This window comes from Nelumbo lutea, chromosome 3, assembly GCF_056320005.1.
Source record: "Nelumbo lutea isolate HS-2025 chromosome 3, American lotus-T2T, whole genome shotgun sequence".
NCBI classification, from domain to species: Eukaryota; Viridiplantae; Streptophyta; class Magnoliopsida; order Proteales; family Nelumbonaceae; genus Nelumbo; species Nelumbo lutea.
Genome location: NC_142686.1, coordinates 116266250 through 116288630, shown reverse-complemented (window position 1 = coordinate 116288630; position 22381 = coordinate 116266250). Strand labels below are relative to the sequence as shown.

The window sequence follows — 22381 nt, the reverse complement described above, 5'->3', positions numbered from 1 at the left end:
AAAATATAAAACCAAAAGAATAAAATAATTACTTTACAATATAAAACATAAAATATTTTTCAAGTAATAAAATATTAACTAGTTAGTATTTTTTAAAATACTTATTAAAATCAGAAAATGTTTATTAAATTTTATAATAAAAAATATTCTACATTTAATATAAAAAATCAGAATAAATTTATTAAATTTTATACTAAATCATAATTTATTATAAGTTTAGTATTAAAAATCATAATAAATTCATTAAGTTTTATAAGAAATCAGAATTTATCATAATCTTAATACTACAAAAAGGAGAATCAGTTTATTAAGTTTATAATAAAACATATTGTATTATAACTTTAATATTTAAAAATCAGATAAATGTATTTTAATTTACTAGTGTGAAATAAATATATTAGAATTTATAATAAATCAGAATTAAAAATAAGAAAGGAAAATATCAGATAACCTTGTAAAAACATCAAAATGCATAATAAATCAGTAAATCATCATTTACTAATTTGTTATTGATCTTAGTTTCTTAGCTATATATAATGGTTGGGAATAAGATAATAGTCTAGAAATATGTATTAATGCTTTTATCATTTTACAAAATATCATTGCATCTTTCCACATATTTCATAAAATTTCCACAATGTCTCTATTTTTTACAATATTTCCCCTAGACATTTCCGACATATGTCCTATATTTTGGTAAGTGACATTTTCATCGACATCGACATTTTAAACCTTGCCTCCACCCCAATGAGTCAAATTATATATTAATTATGCATAATTACAAAGGAGCCCTTGAAGGGCTAAAGGAGAACAATAAAGAATTACAAAAATAGCCCTTAGAGGGCTGAAAGATAAAAAGAAGAGACTAATACTGTAGTACAACAGAGGCCATAGAACTATAGTACATCAAGTGTCTCCATACTCCCCCTCAAACTAATGCTAATGAGACATAAACATCAGTTTGCCCACAAGATATGGATGTCTAGATTTAAAAAAAAAAAACAATCTGCAAATCGGAAGCTATATGTGGAAGAGAGATAGAGCCAGCAAGAAATAGATCCCTAATAAAGTGTTAGTTCACCTCAATGTGCTTGGTTCTCTCACGGAACACTAGATTAGATGCAATCTTGATGGCACTAGAGTTATCAACATAGAGAGGAATAGGTGTAGGGAGGTGAACGCTAAGATTAGTAAGGAGAGACTAAAGTCAAACAATCTCACCACATACAGATGACATAGCCATGTATTCGGATTCTATAGATGACTTAGAAATTGTTTGTTGTTCTTGCATTTTCAAGAAATGAGGGAGTCGCCCAAAAATTGGTGTCAGGGCATCTTACCTAATTTGCATCAGCATAAGCCCTCAATTGAATAGGAGAGGAGGAAAAGAATGGTCCCTGAGATAAAGTGCCACGACCATAACGGATAATCCGATGGACAACAATTATGTGGGATTGGCTGAAGCAAGCTAACTACCTGAACTGCATGAGAGATGTCTAGACAAGTCACGATGGTTGTCTGATTCAGGACCGATACACTAGGAAGGTGAAAGGGAAGGGGTGTAGGCTGGGGTGTTTATTTGCATTGGTGTTTGAGAATTCTCAAGCACCAGCATCATCAACATATTTTAGTTCATCCACTTCCAGATCTTTTGTTGGACAAAGAAATAATGTTTGGGATTTATGGCACAAATGTTTGGGACATCCACATTTTGAAAAATTGAAAATTTTTATTGACTCTAGTTCTATTAAATATAAAATTCCATCTTTAAATACTTTTTGATACTTCATGTGTTTCTTGTTGTTTGAGTAAAAGTGGACTGATGGGGACCTTATTAAATCCCAAATTCTTCTTCTCTTCCTCTATTTTCCTAAAATTCCCCAAAACCACCATCATCACAAGCAACAACTTCACAAGCCCTTTGATCAACATCTGGTAGACCACGGAACACCTGCTTCAGGCATAGAAAGAGGATTAATTCCAAAAGCAGAGTTGACAATGGTACCTGACACCTTTTTAAAATATTGTGCTTTTTTTTTAGTATAACGACAGGGCTATGGGCTCCTCCCCCGTACCTCGACCACGCCCCTCGAGGCTAATGTTGTTCATTCATTCATTGCAATAAAATATCTTCTTAAAAGGCAATGAAAGTTATTAAATCATTATTTTTTATGTGAGAAAATAGAATTTCAGACCCTAACAGACTTGTTTGGGCTTGCCTGAGGGGCATGGTACAAAGGCGACTTGTAGAATCAAGAATGCAATATGTTTTACATCACATTAGCTACTTGAAGCAATGCAATTAAGCAAAAAAAAAAAGAGATTGTGGGTTTTACATGCTTGAAATGCTTTATATGTTTGCTTTTATTTTTAAATTTTCATTTGAATATGCTTTACATGTTATGTTTATGTATTTTGATTTTAGATAATAGGTTTTTTAAAAAATTATTTTTAATTTTAAGTTTATATTTTTTATTAACATCATGTTTAATAATTTTTTATTTTTTAAAATTTTTAGCTTTTTTTTTATTTTCCGACTTTTTTTTATTTTTTAGCTTTTTTTTTTTTGTAAATTTGTGCCTTGCTTAAAAAGGTGTGTGCCTCGCCTTTGTGCCTTGCACTTTTAAAGCACTGGGTGCCATGAAATTGTTTGGTTCATGATAACCTGTAGATCTCTTTTGCTTGCCCCCATTTGGCTGACCTTTGCTTGACTGTTGGTGATTGTTGTCTACCACCTCACAGTTCCCCTGTAGTTGTGGAACTTTAGGTCTGGAATTTCCTTCATCTGAGTCATCAGTCTCACCCTCTGTTTCTATCCTTGGCACTTTTGTTTCACAGCTAACTTGCAAGACCAAGTTTGGTTGGTCAAGGGTCGACTTTACCCAGCTCCCCTCTTCTTCAAACAAGATTTCAGTACTTAGGTAGTTGGTGTCTTAGCATCCACAGCCTTATCACTGTCAACACTTCCTAACAGAGAATCATCTGCTGACCCCACATGTTCACTCTCTGAATCGCTGCAACTTATCCACCCTACATCTCCAACCTCTGAGTCCTCCAACTTTGCCCGAGAATACCTTGAATTGGAGCAATCTTTCACCAGATTTCTTGAGGACTGTTGTGGTTGCCAACACAAAGAAGGTGGCAGTCTTCATTCAAACTGTGTTCCCTTTGTTCTGAGTTGAATTGGAAGAAGATAGACTCAAATTATGGTCTATCAATCCTTCTTCCCTTTTAGTTGTCATATGATCACTAAAGGGAGCACATGACACTGGTCCAACTGAACTAGAGCTCTTGGTTTAACCGGACGAACCAATCCTTGACAGGTTTGGTTCAAGGCGTTTAAAATTCCACTTGTCAAAAGAAAACCCTCTCCCTGCTGCTGAGATGGTTGTAAAGTCTTACATGCAACCATCTGCGCATAAGATTTAACCTGGGCCTTAGGATCAACCACTTGTATAAGGGTGTTTCTTATAAAAGAGGAATCACATTCCAAGACTCTTCGGTTTCCTTCTTTTGCTCTTCCTTTCCCATGCAAGTTCTTCTGTCCTTCTGCCTTTCCTCTTGAAACAGGCCACTGTCCACGTCATCATCTTCTCCACTGGCACCACCTTCTCTCCACCATTGAGCTTCAATGGATGAAGCAATCCATGCTTTATGTACTACATCAACAAAAACTTCAATTATATGCGGGACCAGCTCTGGTTTAGCATCAACTATTTTTATCCTGGCTGCACAAAGGTCTGAAACATCTAACTGTACCATTTTTCCTCAACAAAGTTTAGCCAGCTTTGTGAAAAGACCAAAAGTGGAAAGGTAGCCCCAAATTTCTTAGAAATAGCCTGTCAGTTCCAGTGCTTTTCATTGCTGGAATAGGCCTGCCTATGGATCATTACCATCCCTTGATTGGTCACCACCATGTTGCGGCAAACTCCAGCATACTCTGTGGGATAACTAGCACTGCCTTGTTTGCTTCAACAGGGAAGGTCTCTTTCTTGCCTGTAATCTTCAAAACCCTTTTATCTCTTAACCCAACCTTCTCCTATCTTTTACGTATTCTTTCACTGATAGCACAAGTCTATTTTGCCATTCTTCTTTAGGAATATTAGCCCAAAGTTTTGGCATCTCTGACCTTGTAGTAAACAGAGCATTCCTTCCTGAAACAGTCTTTCCATCAGCTTCCCTGGTTGAATAGCTGACCTGCACAGCTGAGCTTTAGTTTCTTCCTTGCTTCCCTTTTTCCTCTGCAAAGTTTTGAACTTCAGCATTGCTGTTTGAGTACTGTTGTACTGCCCTTGCTATTTGCATCCATCCTATAGCTTATAAATCTGATTGGAGTGCTTCTAAAATGGAAGCTCCTTCCGTATTTGTACAGGTAGATTTAGAAGCACCTGTACTCTATGACAGCAGAAAAATTTTCCCTTCTGTATTCTTCATAGCTTTTCTATTTCTCATCTATTTCTCCTTATCTTTGTTCATTTAAAACTTTGGGTGGTCTATTATCTGGGAGCTTGAGAGCTTGAAAAATGGTTAAATATTTTCTACTTTGTGATTTGTGACCTATTTCCATTTCTCAGGAAGCTAGTGGAGCGATTACAGGAGATGGTGCTTATGGGAAACTTAAATTTGAGAGTGGCATTCATAGAGTACAGGTGCTTCTAAATCTACCCGTCTTTAATATTCTTTGTCAGCATTAATTAAAGATAGCTATGATTAATTTTCTGCTGGCAGAGAGTTCCTGTAACAGAGAAGTCTGGACGCGTTCACACCAGTGCTGTCTCTGTTGCTATCCTCCCCCAAGCTGATGAGGTATTTGACTGCTTTTCTTCTTTTTATTGAAGTTCTCTGATTTAAAATTGGAAAGACTGCAGAATTTGTGCAAGAACTTAACTCGTAATATTTCAGATTGGTTATATTTTAAACCTTGTTTCCTGTTTCATGATGCAATGTTATTTTGATGGGAATCAATTTAGCATAACAAAAGGGGAAATATTTTAAGTTTGATGCTGACGACCATTGAACAGTGTAGAAAAGAGAATAGCAGTATTTTTTTTTTTTTTTTGATCAATAAGAATAGCAGTATTGCTATCCTTTTAGAGCAGAAACTCCTCACCAAGAAGTGTACAATCATGTCAACCCCCCAGCCCCTTCTAACTCCCTTTATCTGATCTCTATATCAAACAAAATGGCTCCAATACCTTTCCTCTCTGATGTGATGGCTGAGACACCACCATCAGTCATCAATCCAAAATAAAGGCAAAGGTGACATTGGAATGAAAAAGGGAGCAGATGGCTTGTTTAGGGTCAAGTTCTATTGAAGGTGGTTGTTTACAGGAATATAAGAGGGGTTGTCACCATATTCCAAAAGAATGTCTAAAGCAAGGTTGAATAGATCTAGTTCATGGTGTTGCATGGGGAAAAGAGTCCTCTGTAGGAATGAAAAGCAAGAAAAACTTGTAAAGAAGAATAGGGTGAAACAGGATGAAAAGACTAAGAAAGTCGGTGAATGAAATTCAGTTACAACAAAATAAAGTGAAGAATATAATTAAGAGGACTTAAGTGTGTAGTAAGAAAATGCAAAAGATCAGACTACTAGAATCTTCTTAGGTGGATCAACACTACACAAAACTGCAAGAAAAAATTCATATTCCATTTATCATCTCAAAAGAGTTTACAGGGATTTTATAATATGCCTCTTTTAAGGGCTATAAGATATTTATTTCCTAAGGAGTGGGATTAAAAAATAATATTTGCTACAAAAGAAGACATCTAAAAAATATTTGAATCTTTTTTGATAAATAAAGACCTTTTTCAATCTTGAGAACCTTCCCATTATTTAGCAAATGTTGAGAATGCAATTAAATCTTTATATGGGATTATTAGGTGAAGACCTTGAAGGTTTTTAGCCTTGTCACTTTAGTTGATGTCTTTAGAGGATGGCAATGGGTTGACAGCTCGGTCCACAATATGATTGCAATGGCAACCACCAAATGAAGTTAAATGGAATTCTGGTGGCTGTAGCTTGGACAAAGAACAATCTAAAGGAATCATCACTTCATAGGCATCTTCAAAGGTCTACAAAAGAAAGGGAAACTATGGGACGAGACCACTGCAGGATGATGATGAGAATGAAGATAGAAAAAATGAAGATGCAGATGATGGTGCTTCAAGTGAAGAGGAGGTTATAGTGGATGAAGCCCAAGTGATTGAAGAAATTAATTGATTTATATACAGTGGTGGAAGTAAGCAAATCTTTGTTTTTTTTTTTTTTTTTTGAGAGAGAGAGAGAGAGAGAGGAATTGGTAATTTTTTAGAAGAGAAGTATCTGATGCCAATGGTCTAGATAGGTGTGGATGATCTTAGCCTCAGGGCAGAGGATGTTGAAGGCAATGTTTTAAAGGGCGTGGGAGGTGTATGCGGTGCCCCCAAAACGCCCTGAGGTGTATGCCAGAGGCATTGATGTTTTTGAGGCATATGCCTCAGGTGCAGGACAGAGGTGTATGTGCCTCATGCACATTGCATACAAAAAGATAAAAAAAAAAAAAGGAAAAATAATGGAAAGGAAAGGAAAAGAAAGGGAAGGTAAAGATGAAGCTGCTTCTTGAATGAAATGAAGTGCCACTTTTGAGAAAGAAAACAAAAGAATACAAACTAATATGCAAATCTAATTCTGAAACAAAATATTTTAAAAAGCCTTCTATGTCATTTGATGTTTCAGAATGTAGATTTGCATATTGGCGTGTATTAAGATTTTAAAAAGCCTTTCAGCTCAAATTTTTATAGTATTGTGTTATTAATACAAAACTTGTATTTGTACATTCAAGTCATACATTGGCTTAAGTGCTTAAATTCTAAGTATCATGGTTAAACCTACAATATAAAAAATTACATAATCAACAACAAATTGAAGGTTAATTTATCAAAATATAGTAACAAGCTAGGTGAGGTGCACCTGAGTTCAGACAAGCACACCCCAAAAAACGAGCATATATACATATGTCAAACATGAGAATATGAGTTTAAGTCTGAGTTGGACACTTTTCGTGATAAAATGCCAAAGGTTAGGTCTATATAAAGTCCACCCCTCCTAAAACCCCAGATAGTTGGAAACAGGACTGCGTAATAGCCTAAACATGGTAACTCTATATTGATAAAACTGCCAAATCCTATTGCCCATAATACACATCTGAAATAAAAATATAGCATTGAAGTTCAATCATGGATAATGCGATTTAGTGTGGTTATCTTTTTTTTTTATATATAAATTGTTATTCATTTTCCTCTGTGAGGTTTCTGCAGGTAGATGCTCAGTTGCGGAGAGAAGATTTGAGAATTGATACTTACAGATCGGGTGGGTCAGGTGGTCAGCATGCAAATACAACAAATAGTGCAGTAAGGATAACTCACATTCCATCAGGAATTACCGTATCGATACAGGATGAACGTTCGCAGCATATGGTAACTGATTATTACCTCATGCGACTCTTTGTTATCTTCTTAATGCTTTGCATTAGGAGCTAATGATTTTCTCCTGTTCCTTTGGTAACTGTTATTGTCTTAACATTTAAATATTCATTGGCTGACTAAAAAGAGTGCTGGTAAGATGTGCAGCAATGAGGTTATAGAATCTTCTTAATGTTTGAATAATGAACCACTTCAAACTAAAACTATTGGAGTTAGCATCATGGCTTAAAAGCTTTTCAACCATTTGAGCATCTAGTTTGAAAAATAATAGATGTTAGTATTGGCATTGTTGCTGTGATCGAGTGCTAATCACCATTTTTGGGGGGTTATTTTCTTAATTCCGTTCATTTATGGTCGTTGACAGAACAAGGCCAAGGCACTTAAAGTATTATGTGCAAAGTTATACGAAATGGAGAGATCTAGAATTCAGACAACCAGATCAAAACTTCGATCAGAACAGGTTTGTGCATGTAAGATTATTTTGCAGTAGGTAGTTGTATCTCATCTTTTCCTCAAAATAAATACAAGCACCTGATATGTTGAGCAGATTGGAAGTGGGGACAGATCTGAACGCATCCGAACATACAACTTTCCCCAGGGACGTGTGACAGATCACCGTGTTGGGATAACACACCATTCGATTAATGATGTCATGCAGGGGGATAGTCTAGATGTCTTCATTGATGCTCTTCTCTTGCAGCAGGAGATGGATGCAATTACATCTTTCAGTTCAAGGCAGTGAAAGATGTCGACGATCTCGTACTGTCGTACAGTCGTACTACTAACATATTGAATATCATGCAATTAGATGGTCTAGATATCCTCATTTATGGTCTGTTGCGGATCCATTTGCGTCTTTCAGCAGATGCTCCTCTTCATTTATGGTCTGTACTGTTAATATTTTTTAATTTCATTCCAAAGCGCATAAAAATTTCAAATTTGGCAAGGTAAATGCAGGAAGAGCCGAGATTTAACATAGTTTTGTACTTATCAATTTTGGGCAAATGAACGTTTAAAACTGACTTTTTGGCGGCATTGATGGAAATCGTCTTTTTTCCTACGTGATTCCTGCAAAAGGTTCATTTTTTTTTTCAAAACCGGTTCAGAGGAGTCGGTTTAAGTCCCAGCTGTCCTCTGAACTAGTCCGACCCGATACAACCCCTATAGAGGTGTATCGGGGAGTAACATATCGATACTTTGAACCTTTCTAGCTGTTTCACAATGACAGGTTAAAGGTAGACCTCGACAGTTTTCCCAGCTGTCCTCTGGGAATGATAGTCGCTTTCGGCCACCCGACTTTTGGACATCCATATATAGGAACATTGCGTACCTCCCAGGTCCCACGTTTTCTCTCCTCGTAAGCATACAACCTCTTACGGTGTAAAAATACACGAAATGATTAAGTAACTGGAGACCAGCCTCCGGACAACTTTGGGGACCAGATTTCTACGGCAAGCGTTAAACAATTTACTCGCATCATTCACCAGTCACCATGACCGTTGTGACAGTTTACAAGAATGCAATGCATCTCACAGCTAGGATCCTCAATAATCTAACCAGCCTAGATCATTATTCTCCAAAGCTGTCCCTGCTAAGGATCAAATGGTGGGACCAAGTCTTCGACATGGATCATGCTCTGGGTGTATTTACTTTTCACCCATCACATGAGCACAAAACCAATAACGCGACACCAATGTGGTCACCTCGTTTGCCCATCACACACAGCACACTACCACAGTACCACGTCCCGCACTACATGCACGCTCTTTGCCATGGCATAATAGTCAGTCCTGCTGGCAACGCAAAGAGTATCGTGATCTGGCAACAAAGGCATTACCACTACAGAACAAACAGGATGATATCTGCATTCCAATCGTACCGCTGCAGTATTGCTCTTTTAATTTTCCACGAGTAGGTCCACTTACCTGATCAATAGAAAATTATCTGTCAGTATCATTCCAGCCACAATAGGCTTTAGTTCTTTTGACCCTCTCTTTTCCCTCTTTTCTTCTGAGGGTCAAAAGAACTAGAAAATTTGCCCACTCCATCCTTCTATAAGTATTTGTAATTTCTTTAGATTGAATAATTGTTGCATAAAAACTTTAATTTCAGTATCCAATGAGTAAATAAACTTGACGATAACTGGAACTAAACAACTTAAAACAGATAGAAAGGATCCATTGATTATCAATGCCAACAAAAAGTGGCTGCACCAGTAATCATATCGTTCAATGTGAGAAAATATGCATGGGATGTAGGAAAAAAAAACTCATTTCCATCTTCTGAGTATTTGCATCTTCATCTTACTCCTTGATCAACATGTCTGAGTATTTCTCCAGACACCTCATTTAACCTAATATTGCTTCATTTGTTCACATAAAAAAGTATGCATTTGCTACTAGCACGGCTTCCACTAGTAATATCTAATGTATTTAAAACAATAAAAATTGTACACAAACTTATTTCTTTCCATTTCTGGTACACATCCTTAACCAGACTCCAATTACTAACAACAATAACAAAAACAAGTACCACATGCAAAATCTGATGCAATAATCACCCTCTGCCACTCACAGAACAACTCCAAAAAAGAACTTGGAAAGAAATGTACCAAGAATAATTGCAGATTTTCTGACATGTATACACAGTTAAACAATTTTAAATTGTAGGTGAAATCTTCAAACAGCTGGAAGTTGCTCAATGATCAAATACCAACCTTATGAAATCAGATTTTAAGGGGCTCAGTCATCTTATGTGCCCATCCAACCAACAAAAATGGCAAGGCAAGCAACTTATTGTAAATATTGTTTGAGGAAGGTTAAGAAACAACAAGTTTATGGCGACTCTTTTATTCATTGCCTTACAGACATGGGGGGACACTTTAGCAGGACCCAGAGAAAGGCAGTTTCTCCTCCCAGAATGGCCCTTGTGACTCCAGAACTGTTGGAGGACAGTTAATGAAAAACAACACAGGATCTTGTGTATATAGATATATCACAAAAGAGACAAGCAACTGAGGACCAGAGAATTGGATTCCAAGGTTACCAACAGCTTGGCAGATGGGCTAGAAAAACAAAGAGCTACTAGGATTCAATTATTCAGGGATTTGGTTCTTTGGGGGCAAGGGGGGATTTATAACAGAAACAAATGAGTGGCTACTGGGACTACCTAGGCCAAATGAAGGGGTGTTTCCTGCACAGCAGTGTGAAATATCTTAGACTGATGGAACAGAAAACCAGAATGCTCACTGGGTCATGGTTTTACTGGCTAACTGGCCAGTTAGCTCATCCAAACAATGAAAACCATCATTGAACTGGGACCCACAGACGGCACTGGGTCAATAGTCTGTTACTGTCACAAAAGGAAAAAAATGGAAATGAAAAGAAAAAAAGGAACTGAAGTGATCAAGAAACCAAACCCTAATGTCAAGACCTTCTGGAGTAAGAACACACCGTGATAAAAGCTAAATCCAAAATTGGTCTTCTTTTGTTTGAATAAGTCATGTTAATTGGTGCAGAAATCAACATGCCAAACATAGGATTTTCTGCATGCTTATCTACTTTTTGCATTTCTACATGGAAGTATTGTCATCAATAGTTATTTTCCAATTATTTTTTATATCAATAGTTATTTTCCAGAAAATGGATGTGGCAAAAATGTGAATGCTAATTACAGTAATGAAAGGAAAATCATAATTGAAGAGGATTCGGAGGTGGTAACTGGGTGGCTGAATAAAGATAATAGTAGCCTATGGAATTACAGTAATGAGAGGAAAAAGTTTAAGTGGCTGGTGAGGGAGATGGAAGTGAAGATGAGGTGGGTTCAAAGATTGGCTAATTCCTTGGCTGATGGATTAGCTAAACAAGGGGTAGAAAGGGAATCAATATTTTGGGCCAATTTGTAAACTACTGTTTCCATTTCCTTTCCTTTTCTTAAGTGCTCAAGCTGTATGTGGAAGACAAGAGTGCTTGTCTTCTTCTTTGTAATCATCTTTTTCTTGATTTAATGAAATTCCTAGTGAATGCGTTATTGATCAGAAAAAAAATGTGAATGCTAAGACAGATGAGTAGAAAAACTATAAAAGATTGGATTAGGAACAAAGTTATCCGTAGGAACCTAAGAGTAGCTCCAATAGATGATAAAATGAGAAAGATAGTAGACTAAGATGGTTTGGCCACATGCATAGAAGACAACCAACTGTACCAGTTAGAAGAAGTGATTTGTTACACATTGATGGGGCTAAAAGAGCTCAGGCTAGTAGGTTAAAGCTGTAGTCCTAAGCAACATTGCATGAACATGGACATGGGAATCAGAATGAATGCATGTCCAAGAGAAAACATGGACTTGTCTCCATGTTTTTTGAATACTATTAAAATAGTTCATATTTTTTGGACTCTAACATTATATACGGGTGCCCAATCAAGGACATATTTAAGCTTTTAGCATCATACAAAAAAAAAAAATCTCTCCACACCTGATTTAGCTAAGGAATCAACCACTTGATTCAAATATCTCATCTTTAGCAGCAGCCAATGGAAACAGAAAGATGAATTCCAAGCAGAAAATAAGCCAGCCTCCATGGAACTCTCCCAAAATTGATTAACCATTCACAATCCTAGATCCCCCTCCACAAGCAAGGAACCAGAGAGGCCTTTGGCAAACCATAGAAGCCCTTCCAGTAGTATCCCTTGCAGTGACATGAGTACATGACCACTAAAAGCCCAAAAAGCCATCAGCTCTCGAGATAACCCCACCCCAATTCAGCCTTTACCTCAGCAGTATTTCTCAAACTGCAAGATGAAAGCAAGTAGCAAGTCTCAGAGCTAGGAGAGAGTTGGGTGAAGAGCCAAAAGGGCGGGGGGGAGACTTTAGGATTTCCATGAGATTTCTACCAAGATCACCATAGCTGACTCCAGAGAAACCTCTATCTGTTTGCATCTACGAGATAACAAAAGGATATACCTTCCAAGGCCTAACAAAGGGATGCTTTTATTTTCAAAAAATCTTCTATTGCATTCTTCACAAATGCCCCACATCACTACATGAATTGTTCCCTTCCAGACTTCCAATAGATCCTTCCCCCCTTTCCCATTTTACTTCCTTTCCACCTGTGGATAAAATCACAGATGGTCTGATGGCGTCTAGAGGGATCTAAATGAAAGTTGCCACCCCACAATATGTCTAGGCAATATTGTCATAACTCACGAGCCACCACACAATTTATGAGAGTAACCAATTTATTCACTGTCCCTTAGACAAAGAATGAAAACATGGGGTGAAAGACAAGTTTCATTGTGTCCCTCCAATTTATGAGCATGTAGTGTTATTACAAGAAAACAAACAACATACGGTGGATGCCATGTCGGTCAGAATTGTATGGGGAAGTGGCCACTATGATTAGAGATGTTTGGAGGCAACAAGTACAGCAGGGGGCATATATGTGATAAGGAAATACTGAAAAGACTAGTTGCTTGGACCTTGGAGTTTTTGGTAGGCATGTTCCTATTGTCTATTGAAGCTATGCTAGCAGATTCAAGGGAACAATTCCAGGGTTTTATGGACTAAATGAAGATGAAACCAGACCATTATTTTGGAAGAATTGGATGGCATTTGATCAAAATATAATATAGTCTGTGGTGTGTGGGGGGAGAGTTCAACACCACTCATTACTCATATGAAAAGAAAGGTGGGTTTCGAATTTTAAGTGACAGGACTAACAGTGATTTTGAATAAATAATAAAGAATAGGAGGGACCAATGCCCGAGGCCAGAGGGAGAAGATGGGAGACAAAACATGTTTCTGATAAAGCAGCATTTCAGAAAGACAAAAAATGGAGGTAGAGGGCTAAGAAGAAATGTGAATGCTATCAGAAAATTGAGATAAAGTGGAGAGGCGTTGGAGGATAAATTGGAAGTAAAATACTACATTTTATAATTTTACAAGAAACTATTCAGGGAAAATGGCAGAAGAAACCCAGCTTAGAATGCCTGCAATTCAGAACTATATAGGAAGACTGTAAGAACAACAGATAGTGTTATTTCAAATCTATAAGGCAACAAGGCACTGGACCATGATGGATTTACAAGCCTATTTCAAGAAGAGTAGGTTGTTTGTGAAGGAAGACATCATGAAATCCATCAAAGAATTCCAAGCAAATAGATCTTTGGAAAGAAGCTTAACTGCAATTTACACTGCATTAGTTCCAAAACTGAGAAGGGCTAATATATATCATGAAATCCATCACGTGTGTTTGTGTGTGCAAACATGTATTTTACCAATAAAAAATGTATAATTATTTTTGAGATGTAAGGCCCCGTTTGGTTCATGGGAATAGGGGTTTGGAATCGAAATGGGCTATTCCGATTCCAGCTGTTTGGTTGGGTGGAATCGGAATCCCATTCCCATTCCAGCTGGAATGGCCATTCCTTGCCCCTCCCTTGGGAATGGAATTCCATTCCTGCTGATTCCAATTCCAATTCCCATTCCTGTCTGAACCAAACAGACTATAGGAATAGAGCATTCCGATTAGACCTGTTCATGGGCCGGGTAGCCCGATGGGCCGGCCCGGCCCGGCCCAACCCTAGGACAGGCTTGAACAGGCTTTTTGGCCTATGGGCTTAACCTCGGGCCAAAAAGCCCGGCCCGACCTATAGTTAAACCCAAGTAAAAACCCTATGTGATGTCCATTTGAATAAAATTTTTGATTTGAGAAGGTTGTTGATTCACTTGTAGGCCCATTGTTCATTTAAATAGGGGAAAAAATATCTGAATTAAAATAGATAATGTCTATTTGAATAGGGAAATTTTCAAATTTCTTTTATCAGGTCGGGCTTTGGGCTTTTTATCAGGGCCGGGCTCGGGCTCGGACCTAACATTTTTCTGATAATAAAGAGTCAAAGCCCGGCCTGGCCCAGCCCATGAACAGGTCTAATTCCGATTCTGACTGTGAACCAAATGGACCCTAATATATGTATACACAAATATTATTTTATGTTTAATTTATGTTTCTTAATTCAGTTTTTATTTTTTTATTTGCAAAAAAAATGCTAAAACTTACAATTTGAGGCCCAAAAAAGTTTTTTTTTTGGCAAAAATAGTGGGTTCAGCGGCTTGTGACGCATGACCTCGATAAGTTACCCAAAATATATAAAAAAAAAGACCACCCCGATCGGGCATCGGAGAGAAAAGTTATGGCCTCCGGAAATTTGCACATACATTAAATGTGCAACCTACAACCCAGTGACCAGGTCAAAACAGGCCAACAGTTGAACTGCCCGGGTTGCACGTTTTGACCAGGTCAACATTTTTTTACCAAATGGTGGGTTTCAACAGAACCGGACCAAGAATCAAGGCCAGGTCATGGTTCAAACAGTTCAATCGGCCATGTCAACAACAGGTTGAAAACATTGCTCAATAACACCCATTGAACAAATAAAGAAGATGAAAGGAACTGAAAATGGGAAAGCTTAGGGAAGTTTTCTGTCAGGTCATTAATCATTATTTAAGAACTTGGCTCTAATCCAGTGGTAAAGTCCCATGCAAAAGAGATCGGATTCTATCAGGGCAAATCTATGCCCACACCATTCTAACAGCCTTTTGTAACCTTGCATTGGGAATATCTCCCTATGAAATAAAGCACACAAATACGGAGATATTCTCAATGCAAGGCAGTAAAAGCTGCCCGAATGGGCTTTGCCCTGACTGAAGCTGAACTCACGCAAAGAGGCTTGGTAACCTCATATTCCTTCCAAAGTTTCTTTCATGCTCCAGCATGCTGTGTTGGATAAGCATCTGATAGCCTGCAGAGGAAGAGTTTGTCATTTATTTCTGCAATGCCCATTGGCCAGTGAGGTGTATAACCACTTCTGTTTTCAATTCAGGAGCTGTTCAAACAAATTCCCCATCATGCTTACTTCAATTCAGAATCTGCATTCTTGAGTTTCTATTGACTAGCATGATGTAGATATCTTATATATATGGGGCCTAGAATGTTTCCTTTTTTTGATAAATGAATGAAACTATCATTAGTAGAGAAAAATTGAGCATACAAACAGCCTAATAAGAGGCACGAGATGTGACCTCCTCTTTAAGGATGAAAGCAAAAAACTCACACTAAACAGAAATCAGTTTACAAAGTAACCCAATACAAAGAAACCCCTGAAACCCTTTGTTTAGCAAGAGAATCAGCCAAAACATTTGCTGACCTGCTAACCCACTGAAAACTGACATATTTCTTGTAAGCCAATTAACTTTTCTTAGGAGATCCCTATAATCCCAATTAAGAGTATCTGGATTCGACAACCAACCCACAACCACCTTAGAGTCTCCCTCAATTAACAAATTCTCTACTCCGAGTTGGTTGTCAAGTTGTATTCCTTGTACTGCTGCTAGTATCTTAGCCCTTGTAGAGTCTCCAACTCCCACTGGTCATGAGTATAAGGAAATAATGTCGCTATATCCGTATCTCTCCAAACCCCTCCCATGCCCGAGGGTCCTGGATTCCCTTGACTACTCCCATCTAAGTTCAATTTCACAGCACCCTCTGAAGGGGGTAGCCAACTAACTTGTATTCTACTCTTTTGAGAAAAAGCGGAAGCCACCACTGCCCAATTTCTCCTGAAATCATCATGGGAGTAATTCTCAAAAAGTGCTGAAGTTTTCAGCCAACGGGTTGCCCTTGTCAAGATACACCCTTTTACTTCAGAGAGGCTCCTTTCCTTTCCTTGAAAGATTCTGGTATTTCTTTCCTCCCAAACAGTCCATAACAGAGCTGCTCCAGCACATTTCCACATTAATCCCCCCCCTGTGGGCCAACCAAAGATAGACGAATCAAAGAGCATATTTGTGTTGGATGCAAAGTTCCACCTGCACCCAAACAACAAAAAAATCCAATTCCAAATAGTTGCAACAAAGGAACAAGATATCATCAGATGGTAACAGTCCTCACTCTGCAATTTACCAAGAGTACACAAATTTGGGGACAAACACATAAAAGGTTTCTTCTTTTGCAGGTTGTCCAAAGTATTAATCTTACCATGGTAAACTTCCTAGCAGAAAACCGCTATTTTAGGAGGGATGGGCCTAGACCAAATTTCTTTAACTGGAAACACCTAAGGGGAGGAAATAGAGCAGAGGGACTCAAAGAAAGAGGCACAAGGGGAGGAAACAGATCAAATTTCAAAAGACGGTTGAGACAGATCTATGAGACCTCACCCGAAATCTGCTCTTAGAGGTCAAAAACCGCCTCCAAAACAACCTAATCCGGAACGGAACCAAGATCCTCCTATGCGAATAGACAATTTCAGGATTCAAACCCTCTTCTTTTGAGTTCAAGTCTCTAGTGAGTGGATACAGTAGATTAGGATTATTCACAGATATGCAAAGAGTTCTTCGGAAAATGGAGGATGCTGGGTAAAGTTGTTCGAGCATGGTTCTTTCGTCGTTTGGAGCTCATAGCAAGCTATCGGAGATGGCTTCATGGCTTCAAAAAATGAAGGATTCTAACATTTCCTTTTCAATACGGACATACAATTCTTCATGCCCAACAATCATGTCCTTGCTCAAAGACCTGAAATCTGTCCCCCTTTCAATGGGGGATCTGAAAGGAAGGCCACAGAAAGATGAAACCTTGTCGGTTGAACAAGTAATCGGATATTCTGTACTGGTGGATGCCTTGAAATGGTGCCCTTCGGAGGGGAAGTTGGATTTACACGGAATGCACTTGGCTACTGCTTATTTGATCATGCTTAAGTGGGTACAAGTGCTAAGATCAAGGTTTAGTGCGGGAAGTTGGGTAATTCCGATGGAGTTTAGGGCGATATGTGGATCGGAAAAGCACAGCAGTGTGAGAGGGGAATCGCCAGGGAAAGCCCTGGTTAAACAGATGATGGTTTAGATGAGAAGTCCGATGAAAATTGATCCAACCAATGTGGGATGCTTTGTTGGCAAAGGAAAGGCCGTGAGGGACTGGCTGAGATCGGGGGAGGAGAGAGAGAGAGAGAGAGAGAGAGAGAGAAATGTGAAGGAACGGGGATTATCGTGTAAAGCAAGGTTGGGAAAATGAACAATGTTTTTTAATCTCATAAGGTAGTATGGGGATTAAAAAATATTGTAACGGTTTTTCTGGACGAAAGGCTAATGGAAGGGGATCTTTGTCTCATGGTCATAGTACGGAGGGTCTTTGTCACAGACCCCATATTATAGGGAGGTCTTTGTAATTTACCCAAAAAACAATTATCTAAAATTAAAATACATAAACATAACATGTAAAATGTGTTCAAATGAAATTTAAAAATAAAACCAAATATATAAAACATATTCAAGTATGCAAAACCCTCAATCTCTTTCTTTCCTCAATTGGTTTACTTCAAATAGGTAATGTGATGTAAAACATCTTGCATTTGTACCAAGCCCCTCAAGGCAAGCCCAAACAAGTTCATGTTAGGGTCTTATATTCTTAATCCCTCTATAAAAAATGATTTTATAATCTTAATTGCCTTTTAAGAAGATATTTTACTAGGATAATGAATGAAAGGTCCAAGCCACCTTTCGCTCGCTTTGCTCACTCACCGGAACTCTGAGAACCCCTATTTCCTAATGTTGTTCATTCATTCATCCTAATAAAATATCTTCTTAAAAAGCGATTAAAATTACAAAATCATTTTTTGTAGGGATTAAGAAATTAAGACCCTATCATGGACTTGTTTGGGCTTGATCGGGTTTGGGGGGCCCAACTACTAGGTTCAAAAGAGAACAAAAAACACAAAAAATAAAAAGGCGCACGTCTGGCCTGAAGCACAAGGTGCATACCTTTTGAAGGTGTTGCACCTGGGGCCTAGGCGAGGCGCATACCTTAAAATGTGCCTAACCTATGCACTTAGTCCTTTTAAATCACTGTTCTGCCAAGACCTCTACCATGCCACTGCCAAAGGAAATCCAAAATATGTTGCTGCTTACCACTTATCTTTACTAAACTCTATCAAGTTATTCCTTCTCAAGCATGATGTTACAATATTGAACACCAAACAGAGCTTTACTAATAAGAAATTAGCATCTATCAAGCTCTATAGTAGAACCTAGAACATTTTTATTGATATGATAAACAAGACATTTTTCTATACAATTAAGCACACAATTAAGTGGAAGAATGATTGTTAATTTATCAATGCATGTTAGTTCCTTGAACTGATAAATTATTTTGACAGGTCAGATAAGTTTTTATTAAAAGAAAGCAAGTAAAAATATAAGGTAATAGATAGTTTCCCACCAAGGCTAAGAACAGCATTATGCACACCAAACTCCCACCAACAGCAGCAATCCCCGTGATAGCCACTCCCAAGAGAAAAAAAAAACTAAATACATATGATACATTGTGTGACACTGCACCTAATAAGAAGAATAATTATAATTATAATTATAACTAAGCAACCAAGGGTCTCTCATTCCTCTACCCATATCTACATACCATTCACTGCAACTGTTTTACTTAGCATTAAAAACACAATTAGTTTGTGTATGGGGGCACCCCAATTCCATTTTAATTACAATCTATGTACATCCTAAATAATTCATGCAAATAGATGGCCCATTGATGAATTTGAGACAACTTTGTAAGATTAATCCGTGAATCATCTTTATCAAATATGGAATAGCTGAATAAATGTTACATGTTAAAATAAACGATAGTGTCAATTCTCTTGTATAAAACAATGATCAAGTTCGTTCTTAAGCTTGACAGTGGAAACCAAAACATAGGAGCATAAGAAAAAACAGATATAGTTTTCATATTAAAGATACAAGGGTTCAAGATATTTAACTTCTCTAGAACAAGTTAAGGTACATAACAAGTCAGTCTAATGATCTCCCAAGATTCCAGAATTCATCGAAGGGCAAAATGAAATATAACAAGAATATTCAACTTGTTTCAGCAAGAATAACTCACAAGGCTAACCCGCAGCATTTGATGATCCTGTAAGTAAAAATCCTGAAATTGTCTCTGCGGCCAATTTATCTGCAACTCATGCATTGGCATCCATAAGACAAATGATGGTAAAGAATATGTAAAAGAAAAGGACATAGAAAACAAAGGACAATAGCTTAGCTGCCCACCTTGGTTTGATTGGGGCAGTCGGGAACCCAACTCAGAATCCACTAATCCTGACTGGCCTCTCTCCTCTTCCACACCATTATCATGTTGAGGATGCTGCAATTGTCCAATGACTGGAGGAACTGTAAGCACTCCATTGTTATTCTTCTCCTTCTCAACTTGTATATTATGATTTTGTAAATTAAGCATACTGCCCAACTTATCATTTTCTTTCACAGAAGCATGGTTCTGAAGTTGCTGGTGCACCACGCCAGAACCCGGCACCACTTTTTGTTTATCCTTGTCTCCAATGGAAACACCATTCTTAGGCAGCCCTAGCACTACAGTTGAAAGATTCGTCCCTGTCAACCTTTCTTTCACGCTTGAACCAATATCATTCAAATGTACCAGAACCCCACCAGGTTTACCATTTCCCCCAGCCCTAGGGTTACTTTGTATCCGCTTGTGCGCAGCCACAGCAGCAGTAACAGCAGTATTCCCTTTCGGTTTCTTCTTCTGCTCCACCATGGAACGCGCCAATTCCTTTCCCCTCTCTTTCTCCTTGTCTTTCTCTTTCTCCTTCTCCTTCTCCTTCTCCTTCTCTTTGTCTTTGTCTTTGTCTTTCTCTTTTTCCTTTGCCACGAGGAAAGCAACTCGCTCCAACGCCTCCCGTGCTCTCTTCTTCGTCACTGAGGCTTCTTTAACTCTTCTTTCGGCCTCAATCCTAGCCACAGCCGCCGCTTTGCTCATCGAAACAGCAGCGATCTTTGCAGAAGCAAGAAAAACCTTGGCTGACTTCTGATCAAGCACCCGCCGCCCTCTACCATTCGCCGAATCACCTTCCCCGACTTTGATCTTCTTACTCGAGGCGCCGACTTCGAAGAACAAGAAGGCAGGGTTTAGACATGTGGGACAAACATAACGAGGAGCACTTTCAATGCCGACACAGGCCAGGTGTGCAACAGACGGACATTTCAAGCACATGACGCGTTCATGTGGAGGTAGAGACCCCTCGTACACCTCAAAGCAATGAGGGCAAAATGATCCGCCATGGAACTTCAAGACGCAAGAAGTGCAGAGACGTCGGTAGATTCCTCGGTGCCGGACGTTGTGGAGGAGCCATCGCTCCTCGGAGCCGCAGCCACCGCATTCGGAGGAAAGCTGGTCTCGCTTCATAATTTCAGAAGCATGGAGAATATAACGAACAGAAACGCCTAAAACCCAAACCAACTTGAAAATTAGGGTTTAATCAAAATATAGATATTCAAATTAGGGGTAATAATAATATGTTTCTTTGACACATTGAACAAAACCCTAAAAAAACAACACACAAACCCTAGCAATTAGGGTTTTAAGACCCCCCGAGATTGAAATGAGATGCAGATTCGAAAAGCAAACCGAACGCTAAGAAATTTACAAATGGAAAAAAACGGTTGGCGAGTTCTGAGAAAGATACCGCAATTGTTCTCTCGACTGTAAGCATCAATCCTGTCGTGCTCAGTTGGGTTAAGAGATATTTGGAAGTGCAGAGAGGTTTGGAGGAGGGATCATAATGTGAGATGCGGATGAAATGTGGAAGGAGGAAACCCGTTTCAAGGAGTGTAGAGAGAAGGGAAGTCTGACTCCTCCGAGGTCGCGTGACTGTTATGTGTTTATCTTTACTTGACGACCGGAACGATCCTTGCCTTTCGCGGAAGAATTTACAAGACTTTGCCTTATTTGGTAGTGAAAAAGAAAAAGGGGCGAAGCTCATATCACTGTTGGAATCTGGAAACGGGTGCGCACCAAGCGTGTTGTTTTATGCTTTTAGCTTTTAGGGGTGCCAATTGGGCTGGCCTAGCTAGAGCCCGAATCGGTTCATGTCGAAATTTTATACGGGTAGTAGGGCTTGGATCTTGGGCTGGTCTCGGGTCTAAGATGTCAGTCTTCTCATTTTTCAGGCTAGGGTAGTTCAAATCCGATCTGAGTCCAGTCCAATCAATATATATTTATACATAAATAGTTACATACATAATATATATATATATATATGTAAATTTTGCAATATATATTTATTTAGAGTGGGTATTAATCAACCTGAGTGGCTTGGGAACCTAAGCCTGCTCCGAGCTCGAGTGCATCAAATTATAGTGTAGGTTGGCTTGGGCTGGGAAGATTGAGCTTGACCTTGGACTCGAGCCATAAGCCCAAATTTTAGGGTCATCCCAGATTGATCATAAGCCCAATCCAACTCGCCTGATTTGCACCCCTTATGTGGTTTGAGGTTCTACAAGTATTAATATATGGAAAATTACAGAAAATACCCAAGCATGATGTCAAACCCATATTATCCCACTTGAGTGTGATTGGGATCAAATTGGACAACCAATTCATGCTAAAAATTGATATTTGTTTTTAAATAACACTAAAAATTGATATACATGTATTTGTAGGTGTATGGTTGAACACACACAAATATGTATATATATATGCATATATATTGTAGATCCGTTCATTGGCTGGATTTGGGTCAGGCTTTGCCTTTTTATTAAAAGAACACATTCTAGCTTGAATCCATGCCTAGCCCGACCATCAAACTTAGATCTTGAGCTCGAGCCTGACCCTCATATAAAGCCTAACGACCAGCTTGGAAATTGGTCAAAAGAAATTTTTATTCTTTACTTTAAAGTAAAATTGATTTATATTATATTGAAATATCTCAAAACCTAAAAATACTTTAAAAAAACCTCACCATGGCTTGAAAAAATAAAAGAGGAGCAAAGAAAAATGAATATAAAAAAATATTTTTAGTATATGAAATATATTTTCTTAGTATATAGAATATTATCAAGACAA

At 38.3% G+C, this 22381-nt stretch overlaps 2 protein-coding genes and 1 pseudogene across 3 annotated transcripts in view; 2 read left to right on the top strand and 1 right to left on the bottom strand.

The window, feature by feature from the left end:
- The window catches only part of LOC148867894 (Peptide chain release factor 1), a 36825-nt gene extending 28382 nt beyond the window's left edge, over positions 1-8443 (top strand). For both annotated transcript variants that reach the window (XM_088977024.1, XM_088977025.1), the window contains 5 exons: positions 4575-4649; positions 4729-4806; positions 7297-7455; positions 7826-7921; positions 8009-8443. In XM_088977024.1, the coding sequence (XP_088833150.1) occupies positions 4575-4649; positions 4729-4806; positions 7297-7455; positions 7826-7921; positions 8009-8203 (603 nt within the window). In that variant the 3' untranslated portion in view covers positions 8204-8443. The remainder of the gene's footprint in view (positions 1-4574; positions 4650-4728; positions 4807-7296; positions 7456-7825; positions 7922-8008) is intronic.
- Positions 8444-8904: 461 nt separating this feature from the next.
- On the bottom strand, positions 8905-21384 carry LOC148867892 (uncharacterized). Its single transcript, XM_088977026.1, has 4 exons — positions 21003-21384; positions 19570-20760; positions 19403-19471; positions 8905-9386 (listed from the first exon to the last, which is right to left on the bottom strand). The coding sequence occupies exons 2-3, from the start codon at positions 20720-20722 to the stop codon at positions 19407-19409; spliced, it is 1218 nt and encodes a 405-aa protein (XP_088833152.1). The 5' UTR covers positions 20723-20760; positions 21003-21384; the 3' UTR covers positions 8905-9386; positions 19403-19406.
- Positions 10330-17524, top strand: LOC148867893 (pentatricopeptide repeat-containing protein At2g17033 pseudogene; annotated as a pseudogene).
- Positions 21385-22381: the final 997 nt, after the last annotated feature.

What these genes read in the sequence shown, in the direction of transcription:
- LOC148867892 (XM_088977026.1), bottom strand. Translation starts at nt 20,722, where the DNA reads ATGAAGCGAGACCAGCTTTCCTCCGAATGCGGTGGCTGCGGCTCCGAG. An exon ending in ACTGCCCCAATCAAACCAAG is followed by an intron (nt 19,472 to 19,569) that starts GTGGGCAGCTAA and finishes CATGAGTTGCAG; the next exon opens with ATAAATTGGCCGCAGAGACA.